At 31.2% G+C, this 20923-nt stretch overlaps 1 protein-coding gene across 1 annotated transcript; it reads right to left on the reverse strand.

Moving 5' to 3' along the window:
* Window positions 1–19114: 19114 nt before the first annotated feature.
* LOC117933168 (putative pectinesterase 63) lies at window positions 19115–20665 on the reverse strand. Its single transcript, XM_034854562.1, has 4 exons — window positions 20177–20665; window positions 19849–20055; window positions 19517–19758; window positions 19115–19283 (listed from the first exon to the last, which is right to left on the reverse strand). Exons 1-4 carry the CDS (start codon window positions 20663–20665, stop codon window positions 19115–19117), a joined length of 1107 nt encoding a protein of 368 aa, XP_034710453.1.
* Between the last annotated feature and the right edge of the window lie 258 nt (window positions 20666–20923).

The following is a 20923-nucleotide window of genomic DNA, read 5'->3' on the forward strand; positions in this document are numbered from 1 at the left end:
GATATTGGTAATGTGTTTCCAAAAGCTTTCGGACTACGGCACAACTTTGTGAGGAATTGAAGGCAAGACTCTGAGAGAAATGATTTTTTTTGTGGAGACCTCCATGTATACAATTAGATCATTGAAATTTGATTTAACCGTGTATCGTTATTATTTTTTTTTATTGAAACCACCAACAGAACGTGGAGTGGGGAAATATTAGCACGCACTCCATAGGAGTTTTGGGAATAGCATAGCCATTTTGGGAGGACAATTCTAATGGTGCAAAATTTTTCAAAAAACGTTTTTTTTCCCTTGCTGCCAGTTTTCATGCCCATTGACCCTTTAGTGTTAGAATTCGGTACAACAACTTTAAAATGTTTTCTAAAAATTTCCAAAGCTTGTATGACTTTTCTCACTCCTTGAACTTGAATTTAAAGTTTCGTTTGAGTTAGAAAGCAATCCTGGAACATAAAATATAAGCGAGTCTTTAGAGTGGCTCCATTTTCACCCAATTCTACACATCTAAGACCTTTTTGCAAAATAAAATACCAGACGACTTTTTACATTTAATTCAATATTTTTACTCAATTTTAGGCTTCTTGAAATTGATGTTATACACATAAAATATTAAAAGAAATATGCCTTTTTAAGGGAGACATGGTTTTTCAAAGTCGTCCCTATTGCACATGCTGAATTCTAGACATCTGATTAGCTTGAGTGTTTTAAAAATATTTTTGAGTACTATCCAACCCTAAATTCATTTTTTTATGTGATATAGACAGTTTTAAATATGTGTGTGATTTTTTATATGATTTTATGTGATCGTTTATTATTTTTAAAAATTTTGTTTATGCATGTTAGTTTTTCTTATCTAATCTGGACTTTGTAAAACCTTTAGATGTTTTTGCTGCAATCTATCCTTTGAATGAGAGTTTGGCCTTCAGTATGTTGATCTAGATGGGTAGGAGTTGTTGCCTGAAATTTTTTGTAATTAAATTCCACTCTAATCCATTTTTTAGAAATTGTTTTTTTGATGCTTCATTTTCTAATTGCACGCTGATGATCTTGTATATTGCTTGAATTGGTTATTTATTTTTTTGAGTCATTTGACTTACCTTGGCTCAATTTTGGCTTTGGTGCTGTGTATTAGACATAATGAATATATTATATAATTCATACTTGTCCTAACCATTCTAACATTTTTGGAGGAATCTTATAAACTATGCATGCTATCTAGTACGCTCTCTATCACTTACTTTTTTAGAATTTTATGAACATGCATGTTGTTGTAAGCCATATCCATGTCTGATTCTATCCTTGGGTGCTTAGATGCATGTTAGATTTTTTTTGGACAAAATACATGTTGTGTATGATATTTCTATGCTAACTTTGATGTTCTATGATAACGCTTAAGAAGCGGTCTAGGTACGCATCCTAACTCTCCTTTATGAGGATGATCGGTTTTTCTCGTTTGGCATGCTAGTTTTGAAGTCACCTTAGCTTACCTAGGTACCCTCAATTAATCAATTGATTGACACATTTCCCTCAAATTAGTCAATAGAGACCTTTGTAGGGCTTAGAGGGGTGCTACCTCTTAGAGGTACCTTCCCAATAGGTAACCTGATCTCCGGACCTAGACTCGGGTTTTCGAGACATGTTTTTCCAAAATTGTGGAGTTATTTTTTTTAGGGTTTTATTTCTCGTTTTATTTTCCCTTTAAAATAAAATAAAATAAGTGGCAACTCCGACTTTTCCAAAACTAAAATTTTTCACTAATAAAAGCGAGTCTCGTTGATCGAGTGGGCGTGCAAGTGAAAAATGTGTGTCCACAATATCTATGATGAGATAATAGACTTGCACCATACAGGCAAGGAGAGGTGGTTATACAATCACCCTATCCACTATTTTATTTTTATTTTTTTTAAATTTATTAATGTTTTCTCCATTATTAAGGAAAATGTTGATTTTCTTACAGCGATTCCTAGTGAAGAAATTAGAGAAAACAAAAGAAAACACACAGATTTAACGTGGTTCGACAGATTGCACACGTCCACGGGAATAGGGAGGAAGACTTTCACTTTTTAAAAATTAGGGTTACATAAAAGGGTATTCATACTAATCCTCAGGTATTGAAATTCCAAAAAATGCCCCTGAATGCCCCTCCCCCCAACCTATTGTTCGCCCTTAACAATAAAAATACAAGCTTGAATGGCAAATGTTGTTGTTCCGCTCCATTCCACTCGAGGAGCTACGCTCCACTCCAACATTTGCCCATTTTTCTCCATATATGTCTTTCACTCAATATGAGCCACATAGTACAATAGAAGACAATAGGATTGGTTATTGCAGTATCTACCCCACTCCACCTCTAATGAGAAAGGTTTACAATAAAGATAACAGATTCGGGGCGGATTTGGGAAGTTTTTAAAATCTAAGATTTTGTGGCGGCTTTGGATATGAATTTGTCTCATCCCATCCCTTTTATATATAATTTTGAATAAAAAATTATTTTAGTTGATTTTTTTTTCATTTTTCAACTATTTAAACACAAATAAAATATTATTTTTCATAAAAATAAATTATAATATTTATTTTATTTTTATCTATAAATTATATTTATTTTTAATAAAAAATAAAATTTTAAAAATAAAAAATTTGAAAAACAATGAAAAAATTTAAATGAAGTGAGGTGGATATGAGAATTTCCCATACTCATCCCATTCGATTCTTACCCAGTTTAATTTTTTTTTTTTTCTATTTTTTTTGTTTTTGGGATCCAGATGGGAATATTTATAAATAAACGGGACAGGTTAGGATCAGGGTAACTCGAACTTGTCCCATTGTCATTCCTAATTATATTGAAGGTATTTTGTAATGCCCCAAACCAAATTTAGGGGTAAAATAGTAATTTAGAAATTAATAATTAATTAAAGTAATTTCTTAAGGGTAAAAAAGTCTTTTCGTATTTAAAACCCCTGGGTATAAATTAGATTTTTCCTATCTTCTCTACTTAGAAAACTCTTTTACATGAAAATCATTAATATCAGAGAGCATAGGGTTGAAGAATTGGAGATTTAGGGTTGAAGATCAATTTTTCAGGTAAGATTTTTAATCCTTAAATTAATATTTTATTTTCGTTAATTAATTTTGAATACTTTGAATATTCTTTGGAAGATCTCAATCTAGATTAGGGTTTGTTAAATTAATTTTTAGATTAAAAAGATTAAAAATTTATGAATATGAATAGAGTTATTAATAAAGATCGGAAAGTTTGGAATATTCGAATTAATAGAAAGAAAATAAAAAATAAAATAAAAAATCAAATTGGAAAGGGAAGAAGGATGGAGAGGTGTGCCCAATTATCAAAAGAAAATGAAGAAAAACAATGGAGAAGGCTAGAGAGTTGATGCGTACAAAGGAAGTTAATATATATATATATATATTATTGTGGAGGGAAATTAACTAGCACAGGGGAGTTGGTGTAGAGTTGTTGGAAATAAATAAATAAATAAATAAAAATCAAGTGGTAAAAAGTGGAAAAGAAAAATGTATTAGTATACTAATAATAGTTTTTGGTGTAAGTTTTAATTTAATTTAATCATATAAAAAATTATAGTTAGGGTCAAATTAGAAAATAATATGAATTTTATAAAAATTTGGAAACTCACTAAATTAATTATTATTGATTCGAAAGTTGAAAATAATATTAATGCTAATAATGTTAATATAGGAAATTAATTAGAATTACTAAAACTAAACAAAATATATTTTAGGATTGTTAAATATGTTTTAGATAAATAACCAATAATAAATGTGGTGTATGATATTATGTTAGGTGAGGAGTAAATATTTCAAGCTAAATTCTTCAAGATCTTGAGTGCTTCTTCAAGGTAAGGGAAATTAAGGCAAATTTTTATAAAAGAAAATAATTTTCTTTTTATATTGTATTTTGAAATGTGTAAAAATGTTATTTTTATCTTTACACATGGATCAAATATATGTTTTGTATGGAAAGTATATTTGAGTCTTTTCTTTGTTTGTGAAAAATAAAAAATTGAGGAGATATGATGTTTTGTTTTGTAAGTTTGAATTAATGAAATAAAGTGTTTGACTCTAGATTATATGGTCCTAGTCAACGGATTATAATTGTTGACATTTATAGCCCTAGTCAACGGGTTATAATAGTTGACCTTATGGCCCTAGTCAGTGCGTTATAATAGTTGATCTTATGGCCCTAGTCTACAAAATATAATTGTTGACATTTGGTTTTGCTAACCTTAAATGGAACAAATTTGAAACTAGTTATTCAATTGTGAAGTCCCACTTAATTGGGCACCATTTGTCTTATGATAACCAGAGTAAAGATATTTTGAATGTATTTGATTTGGTTTTGACAAGAAATTGTTTGATGAGAAATTGTTTTGAAATGAATATGAGAAAGTTTTGTTCAAAAGTTTGACTATATTAGCATTTTGAACTCAAAAGTTTTTATGAAAATAAGTATATGTTATATCTCCTATTTGGAAGCATGATTGAAAATGTTGATCCATGAAACTGTATTGATGTTTCTTATTAGGCTTTGAGCTCATCCCCCTTTGTTGATAATCTTTCAGGTAACCTCAATTCGAGTGAGGAGTGATTGTTAGGAGGGAAATTTGGCTTTATTAAGACATTTGTTTAAACTCTCTTTATTTTGAACATTGTTTAGATGTTAAAACTTAATTCTCGTTTGAATTATTTTGAGTTTGAAGTTATTTGGACAATAACACTTTGGTTGATGTATTAGATTTTTATTTTTATTTTTTTTAAAAAAAGTTGATACTTGGAGATTTTAGAATTTTGTCCTACTACTTTGAACAAAAATTTTGTAATTGGTAAATTTCAAGTTACAATACGAATGTTTGTATCATTTCCACATGAGCCCTTGGGCTTGAGGTGTAAAAAAACCGTTGTGCACTTGGAGTGGGTTTTGGGGCGTGCCATATTTGATTTATCATTTCAATTTTTATATAATAAATATGATTATACGGATGCTTTTTAATAAATAAAGAGGACAAAATATTGTTGAAATAAACCAAATAAAATGGCTAATGAGTCCTAGAACTCTTTAAGAATTGAAGGTAGATGGCTCAAAGCCTTGCCAGACCTGGTTGTTCAATTATTCAATTGGAGTGGGCTCTCTTGGTTTTACCATAGAAAAATAACCAGCAAGAAAATCATTATGATGGAAAATGGATGCTAGATATTGAGATATAATCAAATGTATACATACCTGTTGGGAAAACAACAACCACAAGCCACAAAACCTTACTTTTAATTTCTAAAAAACCAATATATACATACACATATATATCACGAAATTGTTATTAGGTTGAGCAATATTTGGGTTTCAATGCACTTTAATCATTATGAAAAAGAAAACAATTGAAATAAAAATCAGAAAAATGTTGGAAAAAATAGGCTGCAATTTCGAACTTTTGTGCAATTGATTTTCCATTGCATAACTTCTAAATTTGCAAATATTAAAAATAAGTTTACTCATTACTAACGTGATTTAGGTAGAACACGAAGAACAAATTGAAACATGAAAATATTTTGAAAGAATGATGTTTAATAGTAAATTGTATTAATAAAGAATGTAAGTATATAAGAGTATTTCAAGTTAAAGACAAAGAGAAAATTTGATAATAGACCTACAAATCTACTATTACGAAAATATACACAAATGTGCTTTTCTAAAATCATATAAGGCCAATTCCTAAATTAAAGTTGAATTGATCATAGGAAGAGAAAAGGAAAAAAAGTGATAGTTTTGGAATTTATCAATGTTGATATTGAGCTTCGAATAGTCCTCTCTTGAAAGGTTTAAAACTAAAAAATTTCTTACTTGAATTATTATTTTTCTTTTTGTTTCTTCATCAACCTTCCTCTAGCTAAGATGTGGAACAAGGTGAATGTCTAGCTCGAACTTGAATGCAAAGAAGGATTGCTGTGGCAATTGTTGTGGCAGTTGTTTAGTTAAAACATTGGCTATTTACAAATAAGATGGTAGGTAGTGTGTGATGATTGAGCCAACAATAACCTTTCCCCTTCCCAAATAATAATCAAACCCGATATGCCTTTTGTGGGCATGAAAGACTAGATTCCAATACATGTGCAAAACACTTAAATTATCAATTGGTAAATAAACAAGGAGCTACTTCGTGTGATAAGAACATCATTTACATAATTTAACAAAAAAAAAAAAAGATTAGAAAATGTTTTTGTAGATGAACAAGAGAAGTTAGCTTTGTTGCAATGAAACCCAAATCTAAATAAGGATTGAGATAATTTTTCAAACCAAGCATGTGGTGCTTGCTTCAAATCATAAAGAGATTTCTTAAGAAGGTACACATGTTTGAATATTAGGATGAAGAAAGCCTAGAGAATGCTCTAAATATATTTGTTAGGATAAAACCCTTAAAAGCAAGACATTTTGAAGCAAATTTGAAATTTATTATTTATTTAATGATATTTCAATTTAATTTTTATTTATCCTTTTTTATGCAATATTATATCTTATGAGTATTTTGGCTTAACACCTCTAGCATTATACATGATTTAAGTGTATTAGGAGTTACACAAAATATCCAAATTATTTGCTCCTTGCAAGTAAATAATTTATTGACAATCGATTCAAGAACTTAGACAATCCATTTGAGACTTTGTACACTACCTCACATGGTAAGTGCACTAGTATGTACAGTTACACATTAGATAATACCTATAGTGAATTATGACGTAAGGCTATTAAGTAGTCATGATTTCACCAAATAGTTTACTATATTAATTTTTTAATCTTAAGAAAATATTGAATTGGAGTGAAAGTCTGCAATGGTTTTAAACTACAAGTGAGATCTTAATGTGATCATATATTTTCTATTAATTGGATTACTATTAATGGAAGTTGATAATAATAGATATTTTTAATAGAAACACCATAATATTTCATAAATTTTAAAACAGTATGTCCCTTTTAGACAATCTTAAGGAAATATGTTAAAAGTAAACTATGATCATAGTAATTACTTAAGTGATGAATTAAACAAGTGAATTTGTTTTTTAAATAGACGAATTCAATCAAAAAAATTTAAAAATTGATTAAACAATTATTTTTCAATAATATTTAAAAAAAATCTATAAATAAACACCCTCCATGAATGCATATAGACCACTCAAGCACCCACACTCACGTACTGCGACGGAAAGGGCCACTGTTCTCCTTCCAAAGAGGTAAAAGGAGTTGGTAATGCAAACGTGGGAGACTCAACTTTTCGCCTTCCCCACCCCTGTACTCACCATTGGCTACAAAATTGAAAAATTGATACATGACCAGGTGGAATACGGAGGATCACTTCCCACCATCATCTTCTACCTCCACTGCACAACATAAAACCATCTACTATCTACATGGAAACCACCACCATTTTCCTTGTGTATTCATAGCTTCATACGATATCTTTTATAAAATAATGCACATGATCACTTAACTACTTTTAACAAAATCATTGCAAACAATGGATTTATTCTTAGACTTTTAATTAAAAATATAAATATTGTAAGCTTGTTTAGCTACTATTTTCTAAAGGTCCTAAAAAAAAATTCTGAAGAACAATTTTTGAAAACTGTTATATGATGTTTTGTAAAACAAAAGTTTGTTGAGAAACTTGAAATATTTTTAACTTATTTTTAATATTTTTAAAAAGAATTTTTATGTCTACAACTTTATTTTTAATCATTATATATGTTTGTATAACTATTTTTTAAAACAATTCTCAAAAAACAACTTAAAACAACATAAAAGAAATCAAAGATATTTTCTAAAAATACCATGTTTTATATTTTTAAGAAAATAAAACAGAAGACAGTTTTTTGTTGTTAAACAAGTTTTCCAATTTTAGACTCATAGTTTTTCAAAATAATAACAATAATACAAGGAGCTTGCAATTCATTATTTTCAATTTTTTTAAAATGCAAGGTGCACCAACCCTTTGATTACCTTTTTTTCTTTAAATTACTCTACCAAATCATGAGCAATTATGTTGATGTCCAAGAATTTGTGTCTAATATATGCCATATTATTCTTATGATAATCACCGCTTGTCTTAATTGTAAGCTTAATTAAAGTGTGTTTGATAGTGATTTTAGGAAGTTCTTTTATCCTTTATAATAATTGAAAACTTTTATCTTTCGAGTATTAAAAAGACTAAAAATGCTCAAATGAGTTGCTCAAAGCATCCATTTCAAATGCATCTTTCACCTATTCTAGTGAATAGTTTGTTCAACAAAATTGTTATCTAAAAAATGTAAAGATGAATAATATAATATTTGTAAGAGAAATTTCTAACACTTCGAGTTGGTTGGACACTACTTTAAAAAACACTCATAGTATTTTTAAAAAACAATTTTGTTATAAAAACATTTTTAAAAAGAAGAAAAAAACAAAACAAGTTTTTGACATATTTAGAAAACACTTTTAAAGAAAATTAAAAAAAGGCTATGTGCATGCTCATGGGTACTTAGAAATACCATATGGTTGAAAAAGGCTATATCTTATAGCTTAAAAAAAGCACTCTAAAATAAAAAATAAAAAAGATCCAATATCTTTTATTAAAATAAATAAAAATGATGAAATAGCCCGATGTTAGACATATTATGTCATTTTGAAATTCATCATTTTTTTTTTTCAAAGAGAGTAGTGCCATTTAGGTAATATCCTGCAAAGAGGCTTTAATATGAAGTCATGAATAGAAAAGGAGGCAGTGGATAAAAGACATAAAATAAATCATAAAAATCATTAAAAGAAATCAAGATTCAATGAAACCAACACGGTTGAATTTCATTTGTTTGAACGGAACCCTTAAAGAAAAAGCTTAAAAAACAGCTTTTGATTCAAGAGAGAGATTACAAGCATGCATACATATATAGACACCCAGTTAAAGGAGTGTCACACATGATGTTCTTGTGGCAATTAATAAGAGTTGATTTTCAATAGAGGATGTGATCAATATGGGAGGGAAAAGGGAAAGGTTAGTTAGTTATCAGTGTAAAAATAATGTTCTAAGTCACAATTTAATTAGTTTGATGTTAATTTATGTACCAAATTAATGAAGAAAAAGAAACTCACTCCATTTATTAGCATTAAACTTAATTTATTACAAGGGAATGAAATCAGCAAATGAAACCGAAACTATTTCCACCACTTTTCCCACCAGGCATACATATATATACGAATCATTTCACCCCATCTAATTACCTCCATCAAAAAGATATATTTTCCGACAACTCTAGACATATTTACTATTCACAAACATAGATCATGGCCAGTTTCTGCAAGGTCTCTGTCATGGCATTCGTTCTCTTAGCTAGTGGGGCTTTCCTGTCATCACCAGCACTGGCATTCGAAGCCAATGAACAAGACTTTAGCCTCGCATCAGAACCTTCTTCCAGCAGTGACCAAGACATTATTCCACCAGCATTACGCCATTATTTGTTTCAATGCCTCAAGAATCTGGGTGAAGAATGCCGGCCATTGTTCTTTGATAGAATATTCATAGGTGAAAAAAATGAGATCCCTACTAGTTGTTGCCAAAACCTGGTGCAGATGGGAGATAAATGCCACACTGCAATTACCAATGCTGTAATCTCGAGACCTGAGTTCAGTGGCAATGCAACCTTATTTCGTACGAGATCTGACGAGACTTGGACGACCTGTAGCCAACTCGTAGAGGCTATCTCTCCAAGCCCATCTGCTTAAGATTATATTTTAATATTTTGTTTACATGGATGTAAGAACATATTTATGAATGAATAACATGGATGGTAGGTATGTGTACTTGTTAGTATAATCATATCAACAGTTTCTCTCTTTTGTTTTGAAATGATTCTTATTGCATGGTTTCTGTTTCTTATGCCTTTGACATGGTAAGGCTTTGAATTAGACTATTAATGGAGCATTAGACTATTAAAAGAGTAAACAAGTTGAGGAGTAGGTTGGATTTTCAAAATGCATGGAGCATCAAAGGTAGAGATAGAACTCACCAAAAAACGTTTATTTGTTTTGTTTGAGATTGAGTCCCTGTGCACTAGAATGCAGGCCCGTAGCAAAGATGCAATCCCAAGCATAAGGAGTTAGAAATGCCTACTAGGGTGGGGTAAGTTAAATCCCAAAAACCAACTAAATCTACCAAAACCAATCGAATCTCGGCTGATTAGTTATATTTTCAATGGCCAAATGCTTGGTTTGATGTGAGAAATAAAAGAACTAATAAAGATGGTGTTTGTTTTTTTGACTTAGTTCTAAATATAACTTAAGGCTACGGTAAACCATACAACGATGAATTCGTTCCCAGGCCTTGTACACACCGCCCACCACACTATGAGAGTTGGTCATGCCCAAAGTCGTTACCTTAAGTAATAAAATTTTGAAATCGGGTGATATGATATATGATATATTGAAAGTAATTTTAATTTAAAACAAACATCAATGAGTTGAAATCAGGTGGCCGTCAACTAAATTGTGAAGTGGATAAACAAATTTTGGGTTCTATCTTCTCACTTTGTAGTTGGGGATTTAATGTAAATTTAGAGTCAGAACCGTGGAATATTGAGAAATTATTATTAATTGTTATATTTTAATGGTAAAGATTCAGCTTCAAACATATTACAGTTCTAAGGGAAAGAAATGGTTAAGATTGAGCTCCACTCTATTATAGAAGAAGGGTGGCATGCCTCTATAAATTGCAGTACTATCACCTTCCTTATAATATCATTGCATATTAATTCAAATGCAAGGATTAATTGCACCCTCTCCTCTCTCAACTCCCTAACCTCATTCCATACACACTCAAGTCAAGAATTGCTATAACAATGACATCCATTGCTTTCTTCCTCCTCCTCCTCCTCTCATCGTCGGCAAGTACAACTGATGATGTTGTACAAATATATTTGTGATTTCAATTTGATAGTTTAGTCAATCTTATTAGATGATGTTGATGTTATTAATTTAATCTAGTATTAATTATTTTTAGTATTGAATGTGTTTGTGTATTTTTTATTTCATTAACTTTGAATTTAATCCATTTATATCTAATTTTGTAGTTGATTATAATTTTGTTTAATTAATTTAGTCAATCACGTGTAATTATTTTCATGTTTTAAGTATGGTAATTTTGGCTTTGATCTATTGACATTTAGTATGAGCTTTAGGAATTTTAGATAATCAATCCAGTCAATTGCATGTTATTGTTGTTCATACCTTCAAGATTGTTGAACTTTGGTCTTTGATTTATCATATTTTGTTAGAAATGCTAATTTACCTAATTGATCCCATATTATTATCTCCATATGCTAAGTTTGTTGGCTTTAATATTTGATTGGTTATTTTTATTTTAATTCATGTGTTTCTTGAAATCAAAATGTTAGTCTTGGATAATATTTTGTTAGTTTGTTTGATTAGGAAGTCATAAATTTGATGCCTTAGTGCTTGTTAGTTAAATTCTTTTTTTGAAGGCCACTGGAAACCCATCTAGGTTAGTCTTACCCTCACCACTTTAATTGACATGATTTTCGAAATCTTTATTTTGTGATTTTCGTTTTCTTTTGTTTTGATTGGTATTTTGTTTTCTATGTTTTGTTATTTTAAGAATTAATTCCTTTTATTTTAAAATAAAAACCCTTTTCTCCAAAGACCCTTTTAAGAAAATCTATTTTTTTTTTTTTAAAAAAAAAAACTCATTTAGAGTCCTCAGGATCAAAATCTGTTTTTTTAAAATAATATGAAACCATATCTTGATTGGTTTTAAATTTACGTTAAAATTTCCAACTACAAAGTTAGAAGATAGAACCCAAAATTTGTTTACCCACTTCACAAATTGGTTGATGGCCACCCGATTTCAACTCATTGATGTTAGTTTTAAATTAAAACTACTTTCAATATATCATATGTGACTTACGGACATTCTAAAAATTAACAACTTGTATGTCATGTTCCATTATAACTGATAATCATGAAATAAATTAAATTAGGTCATTTTATAAGTGTTTATTACAACAAGAATCATATTAATAAATACCCACTAGTTATACCCAATAATAGTAAATGGGTTCTGTATATATAGTTTTATTTTTCTTTTTTTAACAATATATCATGGCACCTTTGGGGTGATCTCGTAGTTCTTATGGGTGGAGATGATGGGGTCGGTACATGGATTTTCCTTCCTTTTGTCGCATTTTGCTTAAAGGGTTACAATGCCGAGAATAGAACTCTCCCTCGATCAATGATTTTCAAAGTTGCCAACTGGTTTTTCCCCTGCAACTTTGATAGTAATGAGAGATAGTGATAACAATGATAAAGAGTAATTGACACCATGGTGGTGGGTTGGATGATCTTTCTACATAGAATTCACCTTTTTTAAAAGCATGTTGGATTGAGAAAATAAAATCTGCATGTTTTTTAGTTTTTAGTTCTTCTATTTAAACAATGCTAAATTCAAAATAATAAAAGATATTAGATTTTTTTTAGAGTGTTTTTCTTAAGCCATATATAAGATATAGTTTTTTTCAACAATATGAAATTTCTAAATACCCATGAGCAGGCATATAAACAACCTAAATTGCCCCTGATTCTATTGAAATCCAAAAAAGATTCAAAGAGAAAAGAGAGAAAAGAAAAGAAAATCTAGGATTTCTCATTATGAATTCTCTTTCAAATAACTACAACACCATTAGGATTTAAATAGACCTAATAAAACCAAAAAAAAAAAACAAAAAAAAAGAATAATTCTAATATAGAAACTAAATTAGAAAAAGAAATAGTAATTAAATAAATCTAAATAGTAAACTACTAAATAAATAACTCTAACATCCTCCTACAAACTTACAATGCGGCTGCAAGAACCATTGAGAGTTTGCCAACCGAAAATCAAAAGTGCGAAAGTGGGTGTAACTTGGTAAACAACTTTGCAATCATACTGTTGAGAAAATCCCTTACCAACCAATTGAGCTTTGTACCACTTAATTGAAGTACCAAATACCAAGTATCAGTCTTATGCAAAACAGAAAGTTCCTTAGTCATAGCCTGGAAGACACTAAGAAGAACGTGGGGAAGGAGAATCCACAATCTTAGAAGGTGTTGAAGTAGTCATAGAAAAAAAGAAAGGAGCATGACAATCAAAAACCAAAGTTCCAATATCTGCATGGAAACTATCGATATCATCCAAGAAAATACCAATGCAAACAAAATTAGATTTAGAGACATTGAGACTCAGCATGAATTGAAAAGGTATATGCTCAAAGAAGAAGTAGTATAAGACATAAAACTAAAACCATCAAGGAAAGAGAGAAGAAGAAAAATAAAAGTACATAAAACTAAACCATAAAGGAAATAGAGGTAGAAGTCAACAAAAACTTAGTATGGAAGAAGGGATCAAGGAATAGAGATAGAAGAAAATGCAAAACCATATAAGAAAAAGAAAATAGAAGAAGAGACAAACAAAATTTGGATTGATATTCAATAGACAAAGTCATATAGAATTTTGATTTATATATAACAAATGGAGAAACGAAATTTGGATTCATATCCAACAACACAGAAGCAGGAAAGATAGGTAGAATTTCGATTCATATCAAATAGCATAGAAGAATGAGAGACAGATAGAATTTTAAATTCATTTCCAACTAAGAGATAGACAAAATTTGGATTCATATCCAACAATGAATATGAGATCAAATATCAGGATCAAATAGGAAAAGAACAATTTGAACGCCCATTATGATATCCTACGATCAAACTTATATGAAAACAATGCATGAGATTAAATTCTCTTCCACGAATTCATAAATAAAAAATCCCATTAAAGATGTAGAGAGGTGGCTCAAACCCATTGCTTCTCGCTAAACCTAGCTCTGATATCATGTGGAAATCCAAAAAAAAAAAAAAAAAAAAAGATTGAAAGAGAGAAAAAGAGAAAGGAAATTTAGGATTTCTCACTGTGAATTCTCTTTCAAATAAGTACAACACCATTAGGATTTAAATAGACCTAATAAAACCTAAAAAAGGAAGAGAATAATTCTAAAAACAATAATTCTAATATAGTAACTAAACAAGAAAGAGAAATAGTAATTAAATAAATCTAAATAGTAAAAAAATAAAACTACTAAATAAATAACTCTAACAAATTTGAGCCCTCTTCGAGGAGTGATCCATTATTGACAATTTCAATATTAAGAAAGGTTGCAGTGGGTATATTGAAAATATCCCTCTTAGTTTTGGCTCCCTTCATCAAACGTAGTGTGTAATAAATTGATGATCAAGTCCAAAATAAGGCCATAAGATTGAGTTTATCCATATTATGGAAAATTAACACCTACTCAGTTTCAACTCAAGAATGAAAGAACATCCCTACTACAAAACAATTAGTATCTACATCACTATTTGAAAGGGACATAGAGAAAATGGTGTTGCTTGGAGCATTCATGTGAAACAAAAAGTAAGTTAAGCTCATCTAGTTCCTAAGGTGTTGTTTGTTTTAATAATTTTTTGCTAAAAAAAACTTAACTTTAGATTTTAGAGAGTTCGTATTTTTTTTTTTTACTTTTGATTAAATAGGAAAAAAATCAAATTATTTGACTTTTTTAATGCTAAAGTAACCAGTTAATTTTTCTTTACTTCTTAATGCTTAATAGAAATAAAATATTGAAAAAACAAATAACTTAATACTTAATACTATTAAATACTATCTAGTCTTAAGTTCTATTTAGAATTAAGTAAAAAATAAATAAACACCCCTAAGTAGCTATTTAACATGGTCATAGTGTCAAAGAATTAAGAATGGGAAATGGCTAATGTTTATCGACTTCAGTGACCTAAAGATAATTTTCCACTTCCTCAAATCAATTAAGTTGTGGAATCATCAATATGGCACAAGATGCTCTTTTGTATGAGTACTTAAAATACAATCAAATATCCATGTATCCCCTAGATAAGGAGAATTGATAATGTATTACTAACTATGAGATCTATTGTTATTGAGCTATATACATGTCATTTAGGTTAAAGAATGTCAAAGCCAAATACTAAACACTCATCATAGAGATGTTTTAGGACAAGCTAGGGAACACTATGGAAGTCTACATCGATGATATGCTTGTCAAAAGTCCTAGTGAGAGTTAGCATTTTGATTAGCTAAGTGAAGGAATCCTATGAATCATGCCTTTGAAGTGAAAATAGTGGGATTTTTGTTAACCAAATGGGGTATTGAGGTTAATCCCAAGAAAATTTGAGTTGTCCTTGAATTTACCTCTCTCAAATCAATGAAGGAGATGTTAAGCATAAAAGTCATCATATATTGGTTAGGTGACAAAGGGGGGGAGCTTCCTTGTGTTATAAAAGGAGGCTTGCAAGGCTTCCATCCCCTTGTATGCTTTTATATTCTCTCTTGATTTAGAGGGAGGTTGTAATTTTATCTTCATAGTGGATATTTTATTTAGTCTTACCCCATGCAGCTTTTCATCATAATCAAGACGGTTTTAGCACATAAGTACTTATGCCTATTGTTTTATTTATTGCTTTGTTTATTGTTTTATATTCAAATTATTGTTGCAAGTTTCATTTCATAAAAGTGGTATTAGAGCCAAGGTTGAGATAGTAAGTGGTTAGTTGTATGATTAACACATGCATAGGAAAGTTCTATCAAAAGGGTGATAAAAGCCTAAGGAAAGAAGGTTTTTAAGTGAGACCATTGTGAGCCCTCCACTCTCATGGGGACTTTCTTGATGTATTAATACATAGACACTTACTACTATTTTAGGTTACTGTTCACTGTAAAAGTGAAAAAAATGGCAATGAAATTTGAAATAGAGAAGTTCAATGGGAGCAATTTTAGGTTGTGGAAAATGAAAATAAAAGTTATCTTAAGGAAGAAAAATTACCTTGAAGCAATTGATGAAAGACTAGAAAGTGTTAAAGATAAAATATGGGAACTGGGGATGTCATTTCAATAAGCTTGCATTTAGCAATAACATATAATATATTGTCAAACATCCCAAAATTACAAATGATGAAAGAAACTTGGAATACTTTAACAAAACTATATGAAGCCTAGTCGTTGCACAAAAATATCTTCTTGCAAAGAAAACCCTACACTCTTCATATGTTAGAATCTACTTCGATGATTGAACACATCAACATCCTGAAGACTCTATTCTCTCAACTATAAGCTATGGAGCATAACATAGAATAGAAGGACTACTAAACTTCTACTCCAAAGTCTACTTGATTCATATGATCATCTCATCATAAATGTGCCCAATGGTGCTTTGAAGACAATGTTCGTCTTTAATGATGTTGTGGTTATTGCATTTGAGGAAGAAAGTAGGGCAAAAACAAGGAAGACAAAATATCATCAAGAGAACGTGGTTCAAACCAATGGGAGCTACAACCAAAATAGGTCAAAGTCCCAAGGTAAAAAAGAAAAAAGCTACATGTTATCACTACGGAAAACAAGGGCACATGAAAAAAGAGTGTTGGCACTGCAAATGAGGGGTAGAGAGAAACATGAAAGGGAAAGGATTTGTCATCAAATACTCAAAGTTGTGTAACATGTACTTTGGATGAAAGAGAAACCTTATACAGCAAGGCAACAACAGTTGCAGATGGCAAAAAAATATTTGTTAAAGTTTTGTTAATTGACTCAATAACAACATGACACATGAATTCTCATAGAAAATGATTTCACCAATATGAACCTATCTCAAGAGGAATAATATACAAGGGCAATGATCTTGCCTTAGAGATTGTTGCATTAGCTCCATCAAAGTAAAGATGGATGATGGTGTGATTCGCACTATTCTAGAGGTATGACATGTGAAGAGCTCAAAGAAGAATCTACTATCAATGGGACAATTTCATTCACCCAATTAGTGTCTCTTTTAGCATTCACCCAATCACTCCGAACTCTATGTTTTTTAGTCTGTTTACTTTGTTCTTCTTCCTAAAGTTAAGAGTGATAAAATCTCAAAAAGATCTACAATCTATGTTTTCTTAGGCTATGGTATAGGACAAGGTGTTATGATCTAACTTCTAAAAGATTTAGAATCTATTTCTATGTCTCATTATGGAAAATATATACCTCACTACTGTTGTTTTGTGATTCCAATAATTTGTCTCCTAAGTTGTTCATTTTCTTGACCTAATCAATGAACCAAATGTAAAAATTAATCACCATCCATTGTCTTCAATTCCCTATCACCACAAAGAAGCTTCTAAATATGGCAAAATGCAATGGATGAAGAAATAGATGTATTGAACGAGATTTGTACATGATGTGCTGTCATGATACCTCTTAGAAAATATGTAGTTGGTTGTAAATGGGTGTACAAAGTAAAAAAATCGATCAAATGGGACCATTTGTAGAAGGCCAAGTTAGTGGAAAAGGGATTTATATATGAATATGGAATGGATTATGATTAAATCTTTTCTCTAGTTTCTAGAATAACATCTATTCATTGCTTATTATTATGGCTTCATAAGAAGGTGGCAACTGTCTCAAATAAATGTCAAAAATGCTTTTTTAAATGGTGACCAAAAAGAAGTCTATATGCAACATCTATCTAGACTATGTTCAAATCAGGAAAATCAAGTTTGTAGATTGTAGCATGCTCTATATGTGCTTAAGAAGGCATCACATTCTTCTATGATTCTTTTTTTTTTATTATTATTATTTTATGCAAAGCCCTTATGTTTCGGTTTTATGCATTCAATGTAATCAAGGAATTTTGTTGTTGCTTCTCTACGTGAATGATATGGTGGTTACAAGAAATAATATAGATGGAATGAGAGATATCAATGTCATCTACACAAGTGTGATCAGGTATATTTTTGTTGCTTCTCTATGTGCATGACATGGTGGTTACAAGAAATAATATAGATGGAATAAGAGACATCAATGTCATCTACACAAGTGCTTTGAGATAAAAGATCTTGGACCATTGTTTTATTTTCTTAGGATTGAAATATATTTTGTGTATATTTCTTCTCATACCAACTGCTTGTTATTGTAAGTAATCACCATTTGTCATTAAAGCTTAACAGCTAGAAAAAGATATAGTAAAAGTGGTAGTGCACAATCCATTTCCAATATACTTTTAAGTTGTTCTAATAAATAGATGGTTTGATGAAATTGTTATTTAAAACAATCGGTGAATGATTCCAAGTAATGGGTGAATTACATAACAATCTACTAAAGAAGTTTCTAGCATTTGTAAAGCCAACATCTAGATTTGATATGTGTAAACATAATCTTAGATGATAGAGCAACTAGACATAAGATAAAGTAGTGTGAGAGTTTATCTCTAATTAGAAATGTTCGGAGATTGCACGCTCATGAAATCTTTTGAGCCACAAGGATTTTGTATTTGAAATGAATGTGATATATATCCCACATTCACGAAGAAAAGAAGTTTTTAACAATAATGAACAATTCATTTAATATGAATAGAATTAGAATTATGTATGTACATACAAAGTGAGAATTATATATATGTACACTGATGTAAATTAAGCGACCCTTAACTGCACCATGTTAAATGATAGATTAACCTAATGACTTCAACTTTTATATTTAACACACAAATACATGTATCTTGGGACATGAGCGAAAACAAAAAAGAAAGTGAAAACAAAGAAGAGTTCATATGAACCATATCTATATATTCATTGCAATTTACACACTCGACTTGTAGCTTTTGAAAAGGAAGTTGGTAAAACTAACCATTGAGGGTCATATTTAGAATGTTAGAATGGGAAATTAATTTCATTCTCATTTATATATTAGTGTATTTGGATTAGCTTTCAGAAAAAGAATAGAAATAAAAGAAATTCATTGATATGGAAATCAAATATCAGTTTCACTAGAATTTTAATTCTTCTCATCTACATGCATTATGATTCCCTCCATTCTGGTCCTATTTCAATTCCTATTCCGACCACCCAAAGTCAAGGGAATCAAACAAGAAGATTGCTGTACATGCACAACGTGGTCATCATCATTCATCTGCAGGTTATGTACCAAATGTGTATCTTTGGTCATGTCTTTCAACGGAGTGCAAGGCTTGGGGGAGGAAGCAACCACGTTGAAGCATCAATGTAGTTGAGGGTGATGAAGGGTGTGGCTCCATTATCGTCTAGTTCCTTGCTGAATTTGGGTCGTTTGGATGTGTCTGCCGCTGGTCCCATACACTTGTATTCTCCATAGAAAACCAATCTGTAAAGTCATGCACAGCACTATTAATTGACATGTATAACAACTCAAGGACATGAAAATTGAAGCGCTATCTATCTAATAAAACAAATGACTCACGTATCTCTCTTATGCACACATGTTACCAAGCAGAATTTCCTCACTTTACAACAAGGGGTTTTACCCTTGTTTTTTGGATGAATCTTCTCTCTTTCATCATGTTACAATAATAATGAAAGAGAAGGAGTAGTACTTACGAGTCACGTTCAGGTTGGACGTTATCGGACCATCCTAAAGGACTGACAACAGAACTCATGAAGGTGTATGAAAACACCACCCTCGGTCTACTCATCCATGCCCGCCCTAAGAAAGTGTTGCCGCCAGTACCTGACAAGGTGCAGTGGACGAATGAATATCCATTGTCCTCCGATTCAAGGTTCCTTGCCTGCGCTGTGATCACTGAAAATCCGCCGTCTCCTTTGGTATGTAGCTCAGTGCTCTGCACCAAAACAACGTTTTCACCAACAGTTGGCACCCCATATATACTTGTGAAATTATATTGACTGCGTCTGCAGTGTCCAAAACTTACCAAATACAAAGATTTTCCACTTCCAAATATGTAGTCCACAGTGCCTTCAACGTAGCATTCATGGAAGAAATGCCTGCCCCTATCATCACATAGGGTGTCCTGAAAACCGATCAGCCTGCAGTTGTAAAATGCGGCCTTATCGCCCGACACCCTCAGTGCCACCGCCTGGGCTCCCTTTCTTTTTCCGTCTGGTCTTGGGGACGAGTTCTGAAATTAATTAATTATCACACCAATATACATATAATTAAACTTCACATTTTTGGCTAAGAATTTTTTTTTTTTTTTTAAAAGTGTCATTGCCATCCTAACATCTAATTACTTCACTCACAATGACAATTATGTTCACCGCCATGAAGTAATCCGACTCCACTATTAGCGTCGCGCTGTCCACTGTCCCGAACTTGGCTGCCGTCCCATCAAATGACAGCTTTGGCATGTCCTCTGGTGATCCGTAGAATGTTAAAAAGGGCTTATTCCTATCGATCTTGATTTTCTCTTCATATACTCCGCCTCCAATCCATATAATTACGCGTTGTGTATTACCGGCTGGAACACTATTGACTGCCGCCATCACCGTATTGAAGTTTCCTCCACCGCTTTTACTCACCTTGATGATTTTTACGCTGTCCTCCGCCTCCACTAGGGCTGGATCCAGCGTCGTCCTCCGGAGCTTGTACTTCTGGATGCTATTTCTGAACCATGGAGCTAGTTGACTTTTATCGCTAGGGATTTGTGCATTATCATTGTCGGCAAGTACAGCCGATGATGAGAGGGGGACGAGGAGGAAGAAAGCAATGGATATCACTGTCATAGCCATTCTTGACTTGAGTGTGTACGGAATAAGGTTAGGGAGTCGAGAGAGTAGAGGGTGCAATGATATTATAAGGAAGGTGATAGTACTGCAATTTATAGAGGCACGCCATCCTTCTGCTATAATAGAGTGGAGGTCAATCTTAACCATTTCTTTCCCTCAAAACTATAACATGTTCGAAGCTCAATCCTTACCATTAAAATATAACAATTAATACTAATTTTTCAATATTCCACGGTTCTGATTTTGAATTTATCTTAAATT

Source organism: Vitis riparia, chromosome 16, assembly GCF_004353265.1.
Source record: "Vitis riparia cultivar Riparia Gloire de Montpellier isolate 1030 chromosome 16, EGFV_Vit.rip_1.0, whole genome shotgun sequence".
Classification (NCBI taxonomy): domain Eukaryota; kingdom Viridiplantae; phylum Streptophyta; class Magnoliopsida; order Vitales; family Vitaceae; genus Vitis; species Vitis riparia.

What these genes read in the sequence shown, in the direction of transcription:
- LOC117933168 (XM_034854562.1), bottom strand. Translation starts at nt 20,665, where the DNA reads ATGGCTATGACAGTGATATCCATTGCTTTCTTCCTCCTCGTCCCCCTC. An exon ending in CGGTGAACATAATTGTCATT is followed by an intron (nt 20,056 to 20,176) that starts GTGAGTGAAGTA and finishes AATTAATTTCAG; the next exon opens with AACTCGTCCCCAAGACCAGA. An exon ending in GTCCAACCTGAACGTGACTC is followed by an intron (nt 19,284 to 19,516) that starts GTAAGTACTACT and finishes ATGACTTTACAG; the next exon opens with ATTGGTTTTCTATGGAGAAT.